General features: G+C 42.1%; 1 protein-coding gene across 1 annotated transcript in view; it reads left to right on the forward strand.

Moving 5' to 3' along the window:
• Nucleotides 1-18413, forward strand: part of LOC137544836 (keratin, type II cytoskeletal 7-like) — a 30690-nt gene extending 12277 nt beyond the window's left edge. Inside the window, exons 4-10 of the mRNA XM_068265928.1 lie at nucleotides 665-725; nucleotides 6452-6547; nucleotides 7323-7487; nucleotides 7759-7884; nucleotides 9789-10009; nucleotides 13204-13238; nucleotides 17193-18413. Coding sequence (XP_068122029.1) covers nucleotides 665-725; nucleotides 6452-6547; nucleotides 7323-7487; nucleotides 7759-7884; nucleotides 9789-10009; nucleotides 13204-13238; nucleotides 17193-17413 — 925 coding nt within the window. The 3' untranslated portion in view covers nucleotides 17414-18413. The remainder of the gene's footprint in view (nucleotides 1-664; nucleotides 726-6451; nucleotides 6548-7322; nucleotides 7488-7758; nucleotides 7885-9788; nucleotides 10010-13203; nucleotides 13239-17192) is intronic.
• Nucleotides 18414-21223: the final 2810 nt, after the last annotated feature.

Here is a 21223-nt window from a genome sequence, read left to right on the forward strand (position 1 = left end):
TGTGTGTGTGTGCATTGCTTTGCACTGTGAACAAGAGCAATAGCTTGAAACATAGGGCTGTGAACCCGCTATACAGCCTATAATGATCTGTACTTTACACTAGTTTTAAAAGCTATATTTACAATAAAGGAGTTTTTGTGGAATCTGTGTTGGGCTTATTGTGGTCCCAGTGTTTAAGTCCTATTGGTACATGAGTGAAGTTACTGGCCCGCTACCTTGACCATGTGCCATTTGAGTGCTGTACATTCTCACGTGGAAGTCTGCTGATAATATAGCCTGTGTATGGGGGCTCTCAATCCACTCTGAACTCGTGGCATCAGCGAGAGATTTGGATGTGGGATCACCTCATCCAAGCCCTGGTCGTCTCCATTGTTTTCTCTCAGTCCCACTCCACCATGTACCGAGCTTCCTCTTTCCACCCCTTCCATAGAAACATGTTGCTAGCCTGCAGGCTGGTGATGCTTCTTTACGACCTCAGCCCTGAACTGCTGCCGAGTAATCGATCCTTGCCGGGCAACATTCATCAAACATGTCTACGAAGCTAACGATCCACCTGTGACTGATTCCTGAGCCACTAATTACAGCTCACTGACGGTTGCCAAGTGGCAAACAGCATTGTATTCCATTCTAGCTCCACTGGACTAAATAAATCATTTCTTTACAGGTATGAGAATGAAATTAACCTGAGAACAGCTGCTGAGAATGACTTTGTGATTCTTAAGAAGGTTAGTATCAACACTGATTCTATAAGTCTGTGTTATATTTATCCAGGGCAACAATTAACCACTTGCCGACCGTCCCCAGCCGATGGGCGGCGGCAAAGACTGGGCCTAAATGACCGCAATACGCCCATCGGCGGAGGCGGCGGCAGGTGTGGTTATGCGGCGATCGCGTCATTCGTGACGCGATTAGTCGCCGGCGACTGGCTCCGCCCCCTCGCGCTGTAACCCGCCGGCCGCTCGGAAGCGCCGGCGGGTTACTAGCACCCGGATCGCCGCTGACACAATGTATAATAGGCTTTGTAATGTATACAAAGCCTATTATACAGGCTGCCTCCTGCCCTGGTGGTCCCAGTGTCCGAGGGACCACCAGGGCAGGCTGCAGACACCCTAGTCTGCACCCAAGCACACTGATTCCCCCCCCCTGCCCCCTGATCACCTACAGCACCCCTCAGACCCCCCTGCCCACCCCCCAGACCACTGTTAGCACCCAATCACCCCCCTAATCACCCATCAATCACTCCCTGTCACTTTCTGTCAACGCTATTTTTTTAACCCTAAACTGCCCCCTGCTCCCTCCTGATCACCCCCCACCCCTCAGATTCTCTCCAGACCCCCCCCCCAGACCCCCCCTGTGTACTGTATGCCTCTATCCCCTGTAATAACCCACTGATCACCTGTCAATCACCAGTCAATCACCTATCAATCACCCCCGGTTACTGCCACTCATCAATCAGCCCCTAACCTGCCCCTTGCGGGCAATCTGATCACCCACCCACACCAATAGATCGCCCGCAGATCTGACGTCAGATCACCTCCCAAGTGCAGTGTTTACATCTGTTCTCTACCCTAAACACCCACTAATTACCCATCAATCACCCCCTATCACCACCTGTCACTGTTACCCATCAGATTAGACCCTAATCTGCCCCTTGCGGGCACCCAATCACCCGCCCACACGCTCAGATTGCCCTCAGACCCCCCCTTATCAATTCGCCAGTGCATTATTTACATCTGTTCTTCCCTGTAATAACCCACTGATCACCTGTTAATCACCTGTCAATCACCTATCAATCACCCATCAATCACCCCCTGTCACTGCCACCCATCAATCACCCCCTGTCACTGCCACCCATCAATCACCCCCTGTCACTGCCACCCATCAATCAGCCCCTAACCTGCCCCTTGCGGGCAATCTGATCACCCACCCACACCAATAGATCACCCGCAGATCCGACATCAGATCACCTCCCAAGTGCAGTGTTTACATTTGTTCTTTCCTCTAAACACCCACCAATTACCCATCAATCACCCCCTATCACCACCTGTCACTGTTACCCATCAGAATAGACCCTAATCTGCCCCTTGCGGGCACCCAATCGCCCACCCCACATGCTCAGATTGCCCTCAGACCCCCCTTATCAATTTACCAGTGCATTATTTACATCTGTTCTTCCCTGTAATAACCCACTGATCACCTGTCAATCACATGTCAATCACCCATCAATCACCCCCTGTCACTGCCACCCATCAATCAGCCCCTAACCTGCCCCTTGCGGGCAATCTGATCACCCACCCACACCATCAGATTGCCCCAGACCTACCCTCAGATCACCTCCAAAGTGCAATATTTACATCTGTTCTTCCCTGTAATAACCCACGGATCACCTGTCAATCACATGTCAATCACCCATCAATCACCCCCTGTCACTGCCACCCTTCAATCAGCCCCTAACCTGCCCCTTGCGGGCAATCTGATCACCCACCCACACCATCAGATTGCCCCAGACCTACCCTCAGATCACCTCCAAAGTGCATTGTTTACATCTGTTCTGCCATCTAATCACCCACTGATCACCCATCAATCAGCCCCTGTCACTGATACCCATCATATTAGACCCCTATCTGCCCCTAGGGCACCCAATCAGAACGGCCATTAGACCCCAGCCCTGATCACCTCGCCAGTCCATTGCTTGCATCTATTTCCCCCCTCTAATCACACCTTGAGACACCCATCAATCACCTCCTGTCACCACCTGTCACCCCCTAGCACACCTACCCATCAGATCAGGCCCTAATTTGCCCCGTGTGGGCTCTTGATCACTCGGCCAAACCCTCAGACCCCCCTCAGACCCCCTTCCGATCACCTCCCCAGTGCATTGATTGCATCTATTTTCCCCTCTAACCACCCCCTGAGACACCCATCAATCACCTCCTGTCACCCGCCTAGCACTCCTATCCATCAGATCAGGCCCAATACAACCTGTCATGTAAGAGGCCACCCTGCTTATGACCAGTTCCACAAAATTTGCCCCCTCATAGACCACCTGTCATCAAAATTTTCAGATGCTTATACCCTTGAACAGTCATTTTGAGAAATTTGGTTTCCAGACTACTCACGGTTTTGGGCCCGTAAAATGCCAGGGCAGTATAGGAACCCCACAAGTGACCCCATTTTAGAAAAAAGACACCCCAAGGTATTCTTTTAGGTGTATGACGAGTTCATAGAAGATTTTATTTTTTGTAAACAGTTAGCGGAAATAGATTTTTATTGTTTTTTTCACAAAGTGTCATTTTTCACTAACTTGTGACAAAAAATAAAATCTTCTATGAACTCTCCATACACCGAACGGAATACCTTGGGGTGTCTTCTTTCTAAAATGGAGTCACTTGTGAGGTTCCTATACTTCCCTGGCATTTTAGGGGCCCTAAACCGTGAGGAGTAGTCTAGAAAACAAATGCCTCAAAATGACCTGTGAATAGGACGTTGGGCCCCTTAGCGCACCTAGGCTGCAAAAAAGTGTCACACATGTGGTATCGCCGTACTCAGGAGAAGTAGTATAATGTGTTTTGTGGTGTATTTTTACACATACCCATGCTGGGTGGGAAAAATATCTCTGTAAATGGACAATTGTGTTTAAAAAAAATCAAAAATGTGTCATTTACAGAGACATTTCTCCCACCCAGCATGGTTATATGTAAAAATACACCCCAAAACACATTATACTACTTCTCCTGAGTACGGCGATACCACATGTGTGACACTTTTTTGCACCCTAACTGCGCTAAGGGGCCCAAAGTCCAATGAGTACCTTTAGGATTTCAAGGGTCATTTTGCGGCATTTGGTTTCCAGACTACTCCTCATGGTTTAAGGCCCCTAAAATGCCAGGGCAGTATAGGAACCCCACAAGTGACCCCATTTTAGAAAGAAGACACCCCAAGGTATTCTGTTAGGTGTATGATGAGTTCATAGAAGATTTTATTTTTTGTCACAAGTTAGCGAAAATTGATTTGTATTGGTTTTTTTTTCACAAAGTGTCATTTTCCGCTAACTTGTGACAAAAAAAAATCTTCTATGAACTCACCATACTCCTAACAGAATACCTTGGGGTGTCTTCTTTCTAAAATGGGGTAACTTGTAGGGTTCCTATACTGCCCTGGCATTTTAGAGGCCCTAAACCGTGAGGAGTAGTCTAGAATCCAAATGCCTCAAAATGACCTGTGAATAGGACGTTAGGCCCCTTAGCGCACCTAGGTTGCAAAAAAGTGTCACACATGTGGTATCGTCATACTCAGAAGAAGTAGTATAATGTGTTTCTCTACCCCCCCCCCCCCCCCCGTCATACTCAGAAGAAGTAGTATAATGTGTTTCTCTACCCCCCCCCATTTTGCTGACAGTAAGAAGAGGGATAATTGGAGAAACGTGGGGGCATTGCTGTGTTAAAGCCGCAACGCAGCATTACAAAACGCAACAAGAAAGTGTTAACGCACATTAATGCTGCATTACCATTGCATACAGTAGATACAGTGGAGCATATAGGCAGTGTTGGGCTTTCGAGTAATTTGCTACTCGAATTTGGAATTCAAATGAAGTCTAATGACTTCACGTGTGACCACAGGCAGCAGGGAGTTAACTTACCCAGAAGTCTTCAGGGTCATCTACGTTCCATTACGCATCATAGGCATAATGAAAGCTGCGTTCCATGACTCACTACCGTGCTTCCTCTTTCAAGCCGGAAGGAGAAGGCACAGTAGTGAGTTATGGAACTATGATGTATAATGGAACGCAGACATCCCCGAAGACTTCTGGGTAAGTTAACTCCCGCTGCCTGTGGTCACACGTGAAGTCATTAGACTTCATTTGAAATCCTGAATTTGAGTAGTAAACTACTCGAAAGCCTAACACTGCACGCAGGCAATAAAAAGTATGTTTCCATGTATTTGTTAACATCTGCGTTTAGAGGTAACGCACTGCGGCAGTGCATTACCATAACACAACATTTACAACGCACCTTTTACGTTGTACCGTGAACATCACATACGATTAACATTGCAGAGCGGTAACCTGCATTTAAACACTTTATTAACGTAGGATAATAACTTCCCACTGTGAACGTAGCCTAAAATGACATTAAGTCAAAATAAAATGGCCCTTAAAAAACAGAGCAGTTTTCACATTTCACGTTACTCCCGTTCATTCACCAATAACTTTATTGCTACTTATCACAGCTAAATAATCTATGCTTTGTTTTATTTTTTTGTGATAAATTAAGCTTTCTTTGGGTGGTACATTTTGCTAAGAATGATTTCATTTTAGGCTACCATAAATAAAACCCACACATTTTATTTGCCCATTTGTCCTAGCTATTACAACATTTAAATTATTTAGAAATAAGGGAGTATTTTTCGGTTTTTGTACCCTTTCAATAATTACAAGCCCTTCTTTGTTGAAATAAAATTATGGGGAGCAGAGAAAAAGTTGTTAATAATTAATAGTGATTTATTTATTTATTTATTTTAATGTATTTACTGTGAATTTTAAATTTTTGGCCACTAGATGCCCCCACACTATGCTGTGTATTGAACAGTTCACAGAAAGTAACCTGTAAGTGTGTACTTACACTTTTGTCATTTTGTAATTGACCACAGGTATCTCATTGACACCAGTGATCATTCAAAATGGGCACTTTGATTGGCTTCGCGAACAAATGTTCTCATTCACCAATCACTGCTCTGCCACAGGGAGGGAGGGGCTTGTTTATCTACTTCCTTGTTTGGTACGTGGAGTCCAAAGGGGCTTAGATACACAATACAGCGGTGGTAAAGTGGTTAAAGTGTCCAGTTCAAAAAAAGGTAATGGAGGCAAATTAAAAACTACAGTGATAACAAGTATACATTTAATTTAAGAAAAATTATTTTCCACAACATAATTTTAGCAAATGGAAAAAAAAAAACATAAAACTTTGAGTATCTTCTGGCTTGATGAAACCTTTAAAGGACAATTGCAGCAAGAGGTATGTGGAGGCTGCCATATTTATTTCCTTTTAAACAATACTAGTTGCCTGTCAGCCCTGCTGGTCTATTTTGCTGCAGTGGTGTTTGAATCACACCATAAACAAGCATGCCGCTAATCTTGTCAGATCTGACAATAATGTCAGAAACACCTGATCTGCCGCATGCTGGTTCAAGGTCTATGGCTAAAAGTATTAGAGGCAGAGGATCAGCAGGACAGCTAGGCACGTGGTATTGCTTAATAGTAAATAAATATGGCAGCCTCCATATCCCTCTTACTTCAGTTGTTCTTTAAAAGTATTTCATTGCTAACGTGTGAAATCTTCTCATGGGAAAAATTCTGGAAAACTGAACTGAATAAATGCCAAAGTCTTTGAGTTGTAAGCTAAGTCTTTATTTCATTATAATCAGTTTATATATTTATTCCATTTTCTTTTAGGATGTTGATGCTGCTTACCTTAATAAGGAGGAGCTTGACACCAAAGTCAATTTACTGAGGGATGAGATTGACTTCCTAAGAAGCCTTTATGAACTGGTAATGGTTAAATAATGAGCCAACTTTAAAATTTCTGTAGGAGAATTTCTTTTAAGTCTGGTTCCTTTCTATTGTCCAAGTATTTCAAACTAGTGTTGTTACTTATACAAATAAACCAGTCGAACAGCTAATCAAATACAGCCTGATGTCCTGAAAAGTAAATAGAAGGCTTGAATAAATACTGCTGAGTTCATTTTAGAGCTGAAAAGTTAATGGAACCATCACTTCTGTTTGTTTTTCAGTAGAATTAATCATATTTTACATCAGACTGTCATGCCTGCTATTTAGAATGCAGTCTTTAAAATACACTATTTAAAATGATAATAAGACATTCTGTTCTATGTTATCATCAGTACTTGTCTAGGTCGCTGTACATACATATGAATATATTGCCTTGTCACTTAACTGTCCCTCAAATGGGCTCACAATGTAATGGCTATGTAGGAATTATTTATTGTACTGTATGTATCCTAGTCTAGGGCCAATTTTAGGGGGAAGGCAAATAACTTATATGTATGTTTTGGGATGTTGGAGGAAACCCATGCAGAATTGGGGAGAACATACAAACTCAGTGCAGACAGTGCCCTGGCTGAGATTTAAATCACTAATGCACCATGCAAACACGGGGAGAACATACAAACTCTGGGCAGATAGTGCTGTTGCTGGGATTTGAACCACTACACCAACACCACCGTGCTTTTTTTTTGTTTTGTTTTGATTGTCTCTTGCTCCTTACAAATTTCCTGAAATCACTGTTTGTGTACTTATATTATAGGAACTTGGTGAACTTAAACAACAAGCATCTGACACCGCAGTCATCCTGTCAATGGACAACAACAGATCCTTGAACTTAGATGACATCATTGCTGAAGTCAAAGCTCAGTATGAGGAACTTGCCAACAGGAGTAGGGCTGAGGCAGAGGACGCTTACAAGAACAAGGTGTGTACAGCATTGTTATCTGGGCACAATCCATCCAGGAATTTACCTAGGGGAGGTGTCACAGATCATTGTGCCTGAAGCATTAAATTGGTTTAGAGTAGCCCTAATTGTAATGATATGCTATTTCCAAAGTAAGATATTATGCCGTTTTAGAAAATATGAAAAAATAGTATAAATTAAAACATGTACCCCTGTCTCCAGCACTTATATAGCAATTCTTACAATTTGTTTTCGCGTTACTTTAATTTGTGGTATTTTGGATTCTTAACAGTACGAAAATCTGCAGAACCTCGCAGGGCAACAAACTGACGAACTTAAAAACCAGAAGGCGGAAATTGCCCAGCTTAACAGAGCCATCCAAAAACTCAGAGCTGAAATTGAGAATGTTAAGAAGCAGGTAAAAAAAATATTATTCCTAAAGCCACTTCTCCGATAAATGAACTGGTTCTTACTAAATTTGTTTTCCTTTTTCTGCATAAGAAGTGGTTATTTACAGAAACACTTGCAAATATGGTGCGAGATCTCCATGGTCCCAGCATGTAACAAGAACACACTGGTGCTGTTTTACAAGTAATAAGAACACACTGATGCTGTTTTACGAGTAATAAGAACACACTGATGCTCTTTTATGAGTAATAAGAACACACTGATGCTCTTTTACGAGTAATAAGAACACACTGATGCTCTTTTAAGAGTAATAAGAACACACTGAGGCTATTTTAGGAGCTGAGCACTTGCTATAGCCATTTGACAGTTTGATGTTCAGGAAAAAAAAAAATTATATATATATATATATAAAAACATCATTATTATCACAAATTAAAGTGGATCCGAGGTGAAATGTGGGGTCATTACTAATGGCTTCCCCATATATATTCAAGTACACCTGCAACAACCTCCCCCCCGCCCCCCCAGTCCCTGATAAGCTCCTCCGACAAGCACTGCACAGGCGCAGCAATATTTAACTTCTGGGCTCCAGCACAGGCACAGTAGCGGCTTTCCGATGGGCTCTTGCGGAAAGAGCCGAACTCACTCGAGTCCGCTCTACTGGGCAAACACAAGTCGTCTGCGCAGTAGAGCGGACCTGATTGGACTCGGGTATTTCCACCTGAGCCCAATGGAAAAGCCGCTACTGTGCCTGTGCCGGAATGCAGAAGGTAAATATTTACCTCCTCGGTGTTTGGGGGCTTCCAGCACTGGATTGTCAGGATGGAGAAGGATGGGAAAGCCTAATTAGGATCCAGAGGCTTCCCCCACCTCAGGTAAGTACTCCACAGGGGCTTTTTTTATTAGAAGTTTCCTTTAAATAGTCAGTTTACCCATCTAACAAAAATAATCCCCTCTAAGGTAATATAGCCTCTCCCCTCATCTCTCCTACCACCGCGGTGCTCCTGGTTCTAACATTGCAAGTGCACCTGTGCACAAAAACCTTTGAAAAATTGTAAATTTTTTTTGCATTTTTACAGTTGAGTTTGCATTATAAGTTTTGAATTTTTTGGTTGCATTTCGCGTTTGCATTTTTAAGATGATGGTAACCCGAGACAGGCAAAAATGGTGCAGGAAATTTGGGAGTGTAATGTGAATTATGACTATAGCGGCCCTCAGACAGTAATTTGGACGCCGTCAATAGACGAAGCCTCAATTACTATAAAAAAAAGTCCAAGTGGTCTGGATGGGGAACAGTAATTAACACCACTAGGAGTTTTGCAGGTGCAGGGTGAGCCTTTTTTTTGCTTTTTCCTGCGCCCAAATTTCCTGGCGCCTTAATGGGACTCCGAGCAGTGCAGAAACTATGGAAAGATGCATACCATTTTGAAGCTCTCTTTCTCCTTTTTCCAACGATATATAAACCGCCACCCTACACCTTTTAGTTTTCACTATTTTCGCGATCAAAATCGCGGCTGCCACGATTTCGATCACGAAAATAGCGAAAACTAAAAGGCATAGGGCGGCGGTTTATATATCGTTGGAAAGAGGAGAAAGAGAGCTTCAAAATGGCATGCATCTTTCCATAGTTTCTGCATTGCTCGGAGTCCCTTTAATTACATGAATGCAAATTTGATACAAGAACCCATTAAACAGAAATTTGAGAACTGTGACGGTAAAACAGATTACTGTAATAGATTTAAACAAATGTGAGTTTATTTGTAAGAATTGAAAAGAATGAAAGCAAAAAAAAGAAAAAAATGAAATCCAATGAAAATGTTCCTGGACATGGGATAGCCAGCAACAACTCTATGTGTGTACTAATATCTGAATGAGTCACAAGGTAATAATTCTCTTTATTTGTCACATTATCAGATTGCTGCTCTTGAGATAGCTGTTACCCAGGCTGAGGAAAAAGGAGAACTTGCTTTATTGGATGCTCGCCAGAAGATGGCAGAATTGGATGCTGCACTGCAGAGGCTGAAGCAGGAAATGGCTCGCCAGCTGAGAGAATACCAGGAACTGATGAATGTCAAACTGTCTCTAGACATTGAGATCGCCACCTACAGGAAACTGCTGGAAGGAGAAGAGGACAGGCAAGTGATATAAGAATCTCTAGTTTGTTAGATTCTCCTAATGTTATATTTTAGTGTACGTAACTGGTCAACAGTCTTTATGGTTAACTAAAAGAAAAAACTGCTAAAAAACATCCTCCTAGCTTCTCAGTAATGGCTTATTAGAATGCCAACTGTTTTAATGAATTTGGAAGAGGTATTAATATTAGGTTACCATAGGGGAAATGTAAAACCTTTTACTTTGAGGAAAATTTTACCCAGTCTTCTATGATGATGTATGTAGAAAGGTACAGAGCGGCACACTTGTCCTTGTAATCCTCTGGGTGCATGACCTAGGGTGCTAAGCAACACCCAAACGTAATCCAAGTAGTAGAGGTAGTCGGTCAGCACACCAGCTTCTCAATAAGCGTAGTTTATTTCCAAATCACATGTCAACACTCTGGTTAACAATTGTTTCGGGGCCACTCAGGGTCCCCTTCTTCAGAACAGTGCACTGTTGCTATGGGGCCTGGCCACTGGGGGGGGGGGTGGGCATACCAGGAGCAGGCAATTTCTCTCTTTTTTTTAAATAAAAGTATTACATTTAATATACTATTACCCCGCTCTGGCAGCTAGCATCCCATTTCCCCCTCCAACCCACTATATGGCTAAATATCTGCAGCAGCAGGTAGGTGAGGGGGGACTATTTTCTCACGAATCTGCTGCTGGTGCATGCATGCCATGGAGGAGGAACTGGTGTACATCTGAAGAGTGGTGCTGCTGTGCTGAGGACGGAGGAATTTGACTGTGATGTCATATGAAGGCGCCCACCCAGTCCAACCTCCACCGCTCATCAGAGAAGAGAAGTGCTGCTCCTTTGGTTGTTTGGCTGTATATTCCGGTCCAATGTCTTCTCATCAGTAAATGTGAAGGGAGGGGGTCTGCTGCTGCTTCTGCACGTCCTTCTTTTAAATCATGCACAACAGCCAAGCATTGTGTTAAACGGCTGCTGCACACCCTCTGTTCCACACTGCAGAGAACTTTTCAACTATCAGCACTAATGTTTGTATTTAAAAAAAATGCTCCCTCTGATTGGCAGTAAAATTGCGGCAAAATTGCAGTGATCGCAATCTTTTTAAATATGAAATCGCAGCAAAAATTCCTTTTTTTAAAAAAGATCGCGATCAATGCAATTTTGCTGCGATTTTAGCGCAATTTTAATGCCAATCAGTGGGAGCATTGTTTTTAAATGCAAACGCAGTACTGATGATCAAAAAGAACTCTGCAGTATAGCACATTTAGGGCCTTTTTCCATTGCTATGCATGATCGCAAGCACAACCACGCAGCATTGCAATTGGGCAAGTAGGAGTGAAGTGTGATTGCAACAAGAATTATGCAAACCGGCCATTGTGTCTGGGTAAAAAATTATGCACGTTCTAGTCATCAGTAAAACTGCTGCAATCCACTTTTTGAAGCGGATCGCAGCTAGTGGAAAAGGGCCCTTCAAAAAGCGGACGGCAGTTGTTTTGCCGATCGCAAAAGCACCGCAATTTGCATGTACATGGCAGTGCTAAGTTTCCACTTGTGTATGTCATTTTCACAAACTGTAATCACCGACTTAAATGATTCTTGCTGCAATCGTGCTCTGTTCTCAATGTCAATGGCGCAAACTTGCCAAGTGGAGACTGATGCTTGCACGATCGCAATGCAGTTGCAAACACTCTTAGTAGAGGAAAAGGGTCCATAATAATTGAACTGCTTGCCTTGCCTAGAGTGTGCATCCTGTATGGCCATCTTATGATTACGGTAAACACACAATAAATGTACCAATGAAATTGTTGCTCTAGATGGTAGAATTCTACACCCAGTGGTTTGTCGCTTCTTTAACTTCCATTTACCCATGACTGTCGCACTGTTACTTAAAAGGAGGAAGGTTGTATTGTACTTTCACCCTTGGAAGTCTCACCATACTATCAGGGAGAAGGCTGTAGAGGTGCAGGGGGACCACCAGGCAGAAAGATAGTGTGTGTGTGTGTGTGGGGGGGGGGGGCTATCGCTACCATTTATTGGTGTGTGTGTGGGGGGTATAATTTTTGGGGGGGGCCCCAACCAAAACTTGATTTCTAGCTATGCCCCTGACAGGATGTTGCATCTTGAAACTGCCAGGCTCTGACACCACACAACAATCCTTTCCCCAGTCTTTCAACTGATATATTTCCTGTGGAATATGGAAGGAGCAGGGCCAGATTTCTGGAAAGGCCACAAAGGCCCAGGTCTTGGGCAGTGGCTGCAGAAGGGGGCGGTTGTGCATGGAAAAGGGCTCCCTGCTTAACGAAGAAGAGTCTGGAAATGGAAAAGGGGGACTGCAAATGAGCCACAAGACAACAAGAAGAGCTGAGGAGGTGCACCACACATGAGCTCAGAGTCCAGCAACTTAACTTCAAAACTGCAGCATGCCATGAAAACCTGTAGTCAGGGAAATACAACTGTAAATTCTGCATGTAACTCCACTTATTAGATTTGGGGTTATGTAGTCACTGAACCATATTTAACTTAGCGTGTACAGGTAGTGCTTTACTGGGATTTGCACAAATTACATGACTTGTTACTAGGGATGTTCAATGTGATGCAAATAGATCTGATTTGATGCAGAATTATGCACATTTCTAATGCAAATGTATGCATCTTGAAAGTGGGAATTTGGTCCATGTTCAAGCTGCGTACATTTGTATTAGAAATTTGCATAAAATCTGCATTAACACAGAACTATTTGCACCTTATTGACCATCTCAACGTGTTACATAGTTTCTGTAATTTGCGTTCGATTTGCAGCAATGATGCTGCCTGTTACACAAGCAATGTAGGTGTTGCATATATAAAGGCAAATTGATCAACATGTTATGTTATTTGCCAAAAGCCCAATAAAGTTATTGTGCACTACCAACACACATAAAGTTTAATAGGATTTAGTGAATAAACCCAATAGAATCATATATGGTATTAGGTAGAATCGTCCTCCTTTTTAATTGCTAAAACATATAGAAGGGGATATAAAGTGATTCCAGTTTGTCTGATCTTTCTTTGAAAATGCAAAAGCAAAACAATATTTTGATACTGGCTGCTTGAAAACAGCCTCCAAATACAAAGTGCAAATGAATCACTTGTGTAATATTTAAATTAGTTCCATAATTAAATATGCTTTATTAAATTCTTTTTTTGTCTTCTTTTCCAACAGGATTTCAGGGGAAATCACTAACCAAGTGAATGTCTGTAAGTACTCCCCAAAAAAACCCTTGTGAAGTATTGTCCAGTAGCTTTGGTCAGGAATAATAATCATAGTAATTAATTTTACCCAATATTTACCCAGTTTCAAAGGAATTATCTCGTCTTGAGATAGTGCACTGCTTTGACCTCAGCCAGCAGAGCTTGTTGTGGTGTAAATCCTTGAAATGCTTTTATGTGCTAGCACAGAATATAGAAACTGAAAGCAGAAGCCCTCTGTTATTGTCTCACACTGCCCCCTAGTGACAAGTGGCCATAAATACACATTACAGCAGTACTAATTAGTAGAAAGGAAATGTAACAAATAATAAATGTAAAAAAATGTGCTAAAATAAATTGGCCTGGAGCACTTGCAAGCCCCTAAATAAATCAACTGCTAAAGGGTTAATGGAACACAAAACACCTTTAAGCCCTGATTCAATTCTCCTTTCTCCCTGAAAATATGTTGTCCAAACTGTATGTAAATGTGACTGTTCTTAATGACTTAATGCATATTGTTTGTGAGTGCAAGGTGTTAATATTGATTATTTAGCCACTCCCCCAAACCTCCATTTGCCCATTTAATATCTCTGTGTATGTTAGTGAGAATCCAAATGTTAGCCATTGCAGCCATGCCGTTAGTTGTGGCTCTTCTGTACCTATTCTATTACAGCCCACTTGTAATACATTGGTGTGTCAGTTTATTTGCTCCTTTGTTAAATTAGTAGATGCATGAAAGTTATTTACTCCTTTAAGTAAAGGTTAAAGTGTACGCAAGGCGAAGCAGCTATGAGTAAAAAAGAAGAAGGAACCCTCTGGATTGGTGTGTCTGTTCACTTGCTCCCTTGTTAAATTAGTAGATGCACGAAATGTATTTACTCCTAAGGTGACAGCCCCAGGACCTCCTAAGGCTGAATGGCGTCAAGTCCTGGGGTGGGGTTTTGCAGGGGATCGGGTGCGCCGCTGCGCGCGCATCCCCCCCCTTTGAATGACAGAGTCTTCAGTCTCCCAGCAGCGATCACCACTAGGAGACAGTTAGATGGTGAAACCACCATCTATTTACATTGTACAGCGCTGCAATCTAAGGCAGTGCTGTACTGGGGCTGTCCCCTGGGGAGGCTCGGAGAGCAATCGGCCTATGATGCCTATGAGAGCTGATCGCTGTGATTGGCTGGCGGGGGAGGGAGGGGATTAATAAAAATAAACATAAATATAGCAAAATGTATTTAAAATAAATAAATAAACATAGGAGCTGAGATCAGAGCTCACCAACATATAGCTCTGTTGGTGGGCAGAAGGGGGGGGGGGGGAATTCATTTGTGTGCTCGCCGGTTGTGTGGCTCTGTAGCGAGCCATTAAAGCTGCAGAGCACATATTTGTAAAAAATAGCCTGGTCACTAGGGCGGTGTAAGCATGTGATCCTTAAGTGGTTAAGTAAAGGTTAAAGTGTACCCAAGGTGAAGCTATGAGTAAAAAAGAAGAAGGAAGCCTCTGGATCCTGCAGAGGCTTCCCACGTCCTCCTGGCCCCCACCGTGCTTCTCTTCATGCACAAGTGTGGCTGTACTGCGTTTGCACAAGCACAGTCGTGCACTGCTCATGCGCCGCTCATGAAGGGGGGGGGTCTCAGGCAGCGGCGGTAAGAGCGAGGAGGACAGGGGAAACCTCTGGAGGATTCCTTCTTCTTAGGCAAGTATCTTAGCTTCTCCTTGGGTTCCCTTTAATATCTTCAGGTATGCCCCCAATAATGACGGATGCTCCCAAGATTGATGCCAAAATGTCTGCTTGCATGTTGAGTGGTGTTGGTTAGAACAGGGACCAGATCCAAGGAGAAAACCTTGACGTTTGATGAATCGGCTTGATGCATAATACTGCAGTGCTTTGTTAACTAACGCCCTTCATTCCCAAATCCTTAAGGCCCTTTGCACAGTTGCACACTGTGTTGCACTGCATTGCCCTTCCCCGCCACATCCCCACTGCACGGGCCATGCAAGTCTATGGAGACTTTTACAGTCACATGATGGGTTGTGCCGGACGTATCAAAATTAATACAAACTCTGCAGCACATTAGCACATAATCTGTGGCAACCATGCAGATTATGCAGTAATGCAAGTCAATGGGCGACGCAGTCAGGGCTTGTTCACATCAAAAATGTTTTCACTTTTTTTAAGGGTTAGCGATTTATAAAATCACTTTCTAAGTGTTTCTACAATGTTGCTCTATGTGAGTGTTCTCATATGAGCAATGAGCTTTCTTTCCAATAGCGGCTCCTGCACCATTTCCTGAGCGTTTGCACTTTAATACAAAGTATATGGAAATTGCAAAGTGCTTGAAAAAGCGCTTTGAAAAGCGATTTGCACAGCACTTTTGAAGAATAAATACATTGTATTTACATATTCAGTTCCAGGTCAAAGAGTTCCCTTCCTGAGTGTCAACAGGAAGAAAAAAAAAATCGCTGGACAAAAGCACTTAGAAAAGTGGTTAACAAAGCACAAATTGCTCTGAAAGAGAAGGGAAAATTGCTTTCAAAAGCGCTCTCAAAAGTGCTTAGTGCTTACATTTGCGCTAGCGATTTATAATGTGAACTAGGCCTAAGTGTGCACGACTAGAGTGGGCTGCACTGACGGGAATCCCAATGATGTATTTCCTGCCCAGCAGGAAGTATGTCACTAGAAAGGGGGGCGACGCTATACATATGACCCTGTTGCTGCACCATGGTGCATGGTCATGTTAAAGCTGATTTATGCGGTGTGATGCAGTGCTTGTTTTCATATCTGTGTGTTTGCATATAGTTTGTGTGTGCAAGAGGTCATTATTGATATTTGCTTGATTTAGTGGCATGAACATGGATATCGACTGTCGCTTGGCTGAATTGATCTGCCTGATGTATTGCTGATCGAGCAGCGATCATGGATCAGTGGCTGCTGAACACTTGCTGGATTATCGGCTGAGGCTGTGTGCATGGGGTTTTATACACTAACAGCTCTTACATAGTCCAATACCAACCTACCTATACGCCAGCTGCTGTTCGCTAGGCGGAAGGAAGTGCGGCATGATCATACTCCTTAGTGGGCACTGCGTCATGCTTGACACAGGTTCACATTAAGCCATTCCAACATGGAACATAAGGAGAAGATCTGTTACTGTACGAAACACCTCACATTCTTAATGAATTCAATGAATAGACTAAAAGAAACTTGGAAAAGTTTTATGTTTTGGGGGGTAACATTCATTGAGCTACTAGAACACTTGTTACTCCATATGGAAATGAACAGAGGGATAAAAGGATAAAAAAAAAAAAACAGGGGAGGCAGTGGTGGACTTACCCTCTCCAAACAGACACAAAAAACAGGTTGATATTATATCAAAAAGCAAATTTATTAGGTCCAGAGGCGCTAGGCTGAGACATAGACACTGGTTGCTGTATGCTCCACCCCCTATTGCCTGATGAAGCAGGGCCACCCCTGCGAAACGGGTTGCGATGACCCTTTGGAGTGTATATATGAATACATTTGCTTGTTGATATAATATCAACCTGTTTTTGTGTCTGCTAGGAGGGGGTAAGTCCACCACTGCCTCCCCCATTTTTTTTTAAATTTAGCTATTTTTTTACTTTTGGCGCCTCTGTTCATTTCCATATTGTTGGAGTCCACTCATGGTGGAAGGGTGTTAACCGCTAGTTTCCAGATCTACAGAGAGCGACTTCTTAATCCTGAGTGGGGACAGGTCTAGTCTCCCCACCTGCATTTACAGGGGTTGCCTTAGTGGTAACCTATGTTTGTGAGTATTACTTTACATACTTGCCTCTCATCACCCACATCAATCTAGTACATACTGCACTATATTGGGCTCTCAGTGTTCTCTCTCGTTTTCTCGTTGCTTGTTACTCCATATACTGTACCTAATAGATGAATACTACATTTTTTTATTATTAACTGGTCATGTACTTTATTTTCTCTTTCAGCTGTTGTAAGCGGGGTTAGCTCTTCAGCTGGTGGTGGCGGTGGATACGGCTCTGGTTCCGGCTCTGGTTTTGGTTCCAGCTCTGGTTTTGGTTCCAGCTCTGGTTTTGGCTCCAGCTCTGGTTTTTCCTCTAGTGCTAGCTCTGGAGGAGCAAAAAGACGACCAGCGGTGAAGATCATCTCAACAACTGAAAGCCTTAAAAGTTCCTCAGCCAACTATTAAAACACTAGAGGGAAACGCCTTTTCATCTCAGCATATCTGAGCAAAAGACACACCCCCACTACACCTTCAGCCACACCTAAATGACACACCCAGTCAGGCACAACATGAAGAATATATGAGCAAAAGACGCATTTTCAAACCACACCAGTCCTTTCTCATTAATATTCCAACATTGTAGCACTTGAAGAGATTAGTAAGGCAATAATGCAGCCACTTTTGGATAGCAAAATATACATGTCACATGTATGCGAGGCCATAGATGAGGATATTAAAAGAGGAAAAAGGGACAGAGATTTGTTTTTTAAAAAAGGGGGCTGTCCCTCCATAAGATATGCAACTTATAAGAAGAATATTATTACAGATCCTTCTGTATTTTGTCAGAGCTTCTCCAAATCTTCTGCCCCATCCTAATTTTGTGAGAAGAGGTGTTCTGGGTTTGACAATTACTGTTTTTGTTAAAGCAGACCTGTAACTGTATTCAACTAAGTAAATATCTATCGCAGCTAAAGGCACACGTTTTTACCTCAATTTCAGATTTTCTCCTCATTTTATGGTGAAAAAGCAAAAAACACTGCCTGGTCCTATGACCATGTCATTCAGCCACTGACAGACTCTGCTACACAGATGCATGCTGGGATATGTAGAAAGGATAATTATCCAGTTTCTGCTTTTGTTAAGCAGGGATTGCTTTATTACTTAACACTAATCATTAACAAATGAATTGTTAATTTGATGAATTGTGGCTGAATGGCATAATAGGATCCTTAGTAAGAATGATATATGCACTAAAGCAAAACTGTGAAGGAGACCCTTACGTGTAGTCAGCTAACATGGGTGTACCCACTATGACTGTGCCCTGTTGATTGATAAGTAGTGTGAATTTTAGATATAAATCTGTTTTAAAATGCTCCATACTGAATTGTGCTAAACTGGGATGTTCATGTTCACTGACTTTTCTTTCATAAAACTCTGAAAATAAACCACGTGCAAATTTTCTGAATTTGTTGTGTCATCTGTATAGAACTGCTAATATCGTGGGGTATCCATTAACCACTTCAGCCTTCAGTGTCGTTTCACCTTATGCAACCGAACAACTTTCACCTCCCATTCATTCGCCAATAACTTTATCACTACTTATCACAATGAATTGATCTATATCTTGTTTTTCCCCCACCAATTAGGCTTTCTTTGGGTGGTACATTTTGCTAAGAATTATTTTTTTCTAAATGCATTTTAACGGGAATATTAAGAAAAAAATTGAAAATTCATTATTTCTCAGTTTTCAGCCATTATAGCTTTCAAATAATACATGCTACCATAATTAAAATCCACTTATTTTATTTGCCTATTTGTCCCGGGTTATTACACCATTTAAGTTATGTCCCTATAACAATGTATGGCGTCAATATTTTATTTGGGAAAAAAGGTGCATTTTTTCAATTTGCATCCATCACTATTTACAAGCTTATAATTTTAAAAAAATATAGTAATATACTCTCTTGACATGCATATTTAAAAAGTTCAGACCCTTAGGTAACTATTTATGTTTTCTTTTTTTTAATTGTAATTTTTTTTTTTTAAATTAAACATTTTATTTGGTTTTTTTTGGAGTGGGGAGGTAAACAGATGATTACATTTAATTGATGGTGTATATTTAATTATATTTGTATGTAGATGTAGTTTTACTATTTGGTCACTTTTTTGTTTTTCATCCTGTAAGCGAGCGCTCTTGCTTACAGGAACTGAAGGGATGACGTGAAACTTAGAAAAATTGCGGCTTTTCAGAGAAGCCGTCGGTTTTTCATAGGGAGACAGATCAAAGAATGGGAACTGTGTTCCTATTCATTGATCTCCGGGGCAGCGGAAGGTTGCGGGAGCGCAACTGGCTCAGCTGCAGCAGGGCAAGCTATCTGGACGGATATATCCGTCCAGATAGACCAAAGTGGTTAAAATTTTGTACCACAGAAGATAGAAGTTTCTAGAATAAGGAAAGACCATGTATTGAAATGCACAAGTCGTAGAACACAGTTTTGTCCTGATGAACTCAAAGCACCAGAGCTGCAACCACTACGGCACTCTCTATAGGCAGTAGCAATGTTAGGGAGTCTTACCCAAGGTCTCCTCACTGAACAGGTGCAAGCTTACTGAAGAGAAAGAGCTGAGATTTGAGCACTGGTCTCATATGTCAGAGGTAGAGCCCTTAAGCAGTACACTATCCAGCCACAAGCATTCTCTAAGTTATCTTTATTGTCACCTTGTCACCACTAGCGTATTGGGAGCGTCAAAACCTGAAGCTTCCAAAATGTGCCTGGTATTTCTCTCACATTAGCCTAGGCCTAGTTGTGAATTTTGGCATGTGCTATACTGAAGTGGAGGGAAAAAAAGTCTCATCCTAAATTGTCTGGCAGAAGTTTGAAAGACTTGAGGGCTCAACATGCACTGCATTCTAATGCACTTCATGCTTTCTCTCTGGGGCTCTTATTCGATTAAATATTTATCCTAAGTTTTCTCCCTGGTTATATTTTCACACCTTACCAATAACATGCCTTTTAAGCAACCAGCAAGCAAAAAAATATTTAAAATAATTTTGACATTACTTTTTCATCTACTTTTCTGAACATTTTCAACTGCAGAATGCTGAAAACAAGGGAAAACGTAAATTGCCTGGGAACATTAGGAATCTTGCATTGTTTGGTGTTGTATCAATTTCAACTCTATATGGTGCAAACACACAGGTGAACACTATTCCACAGTGGAAAGCTATAGCTACTCTGTACAGCGCCATGGAATATGTTGGCACAAATCAATATTAATAATGAGTTTCAGAGACTTAGAGGGAATCTGAAGTGAAAATAAACTTATGATATAATGATTTGTATTTGTACTCACAGGCGTTGTAAGGGGGTTGCAGTAAGTGCGGACGGCACTCGGGTGTCAGCAGGGAAGGGAGCCCAAACGGTGGCTCTGCCACACGGACCCCAGCTGTGATTCTATATCATGCTCTCTGTGTGTGCCATTAAGCCTATTTATTACTGAAATGAGGCTGTGGTCTGAAAGTGAGCACTGTACTATAGACTTTTCAAAGGAGTACAATATGGAATGCACATATAGAAGAGACACACAACTGCTACATAACACTTTTCAGATTAAAACCCCATGATTTTGAGTTTCCTAGACATTTGTGGCAGCTCAGAATAACTCAGTTGTCATTCTTTCACTGGGGTGAGTTGTAAAAATGTTCACAGAATGCAATGTGAAAAGGAAAATTACTGGGTCTCCACCTGGATTTTATGCACAAATTCTGGAATTTATTATACCATTGTACAAAAATACACACAACGTTTCGGCCTGTAGCCTTTATCAAGTGTGCAATGTGTCATTGCACTAAAGGGACCCTCTTTTCATATATAGATGCCCCAAGACATCTCTAGAGCTGCTTCTGCGATCCTTCTCTAAAGCCAATAAATAAACTTGCCGTCTCTTAATCATATTCATAACTTCAAAACCCAGCTCTTCGAAATTGCCTACCTACCTCCCTCTCATGCCTGGACCTTCATTTCTGAGTAACCACAGTGTCACTACCCTTATCTATTGTATCCTTTGATTCTCCACCACTTAGACTGTAAACTGAATTACGCAGAGTCCGCTTCTCCTATGTCATCATTATATATTTAAATGAGCCACATGCCTCTTTTAGTATCACTGATACAGTTCTGGATAATAAGTCAACATTTGATCAAAAGAGCATAATTCCATAATAATATAATAATAATGGACTAGGTTATTTGAAAACTGAACTGAGCCTACAAA

Source organism: Hyperolius riggenbachi, chromosome 2, assembly GCF_040937935.1.
Source record: "Hyperolius riggenbachi isolate aHypRig1 chromosome 2, aHypRig1.pri, whole genome shotgun sequence".
NCBI classification, from domain to species: Eukaryota; Metazoa; Chordata; class Amphibia; order Anura; family Hyperoliidae; genus Hyperolius; species Hyperolius riggenbachi.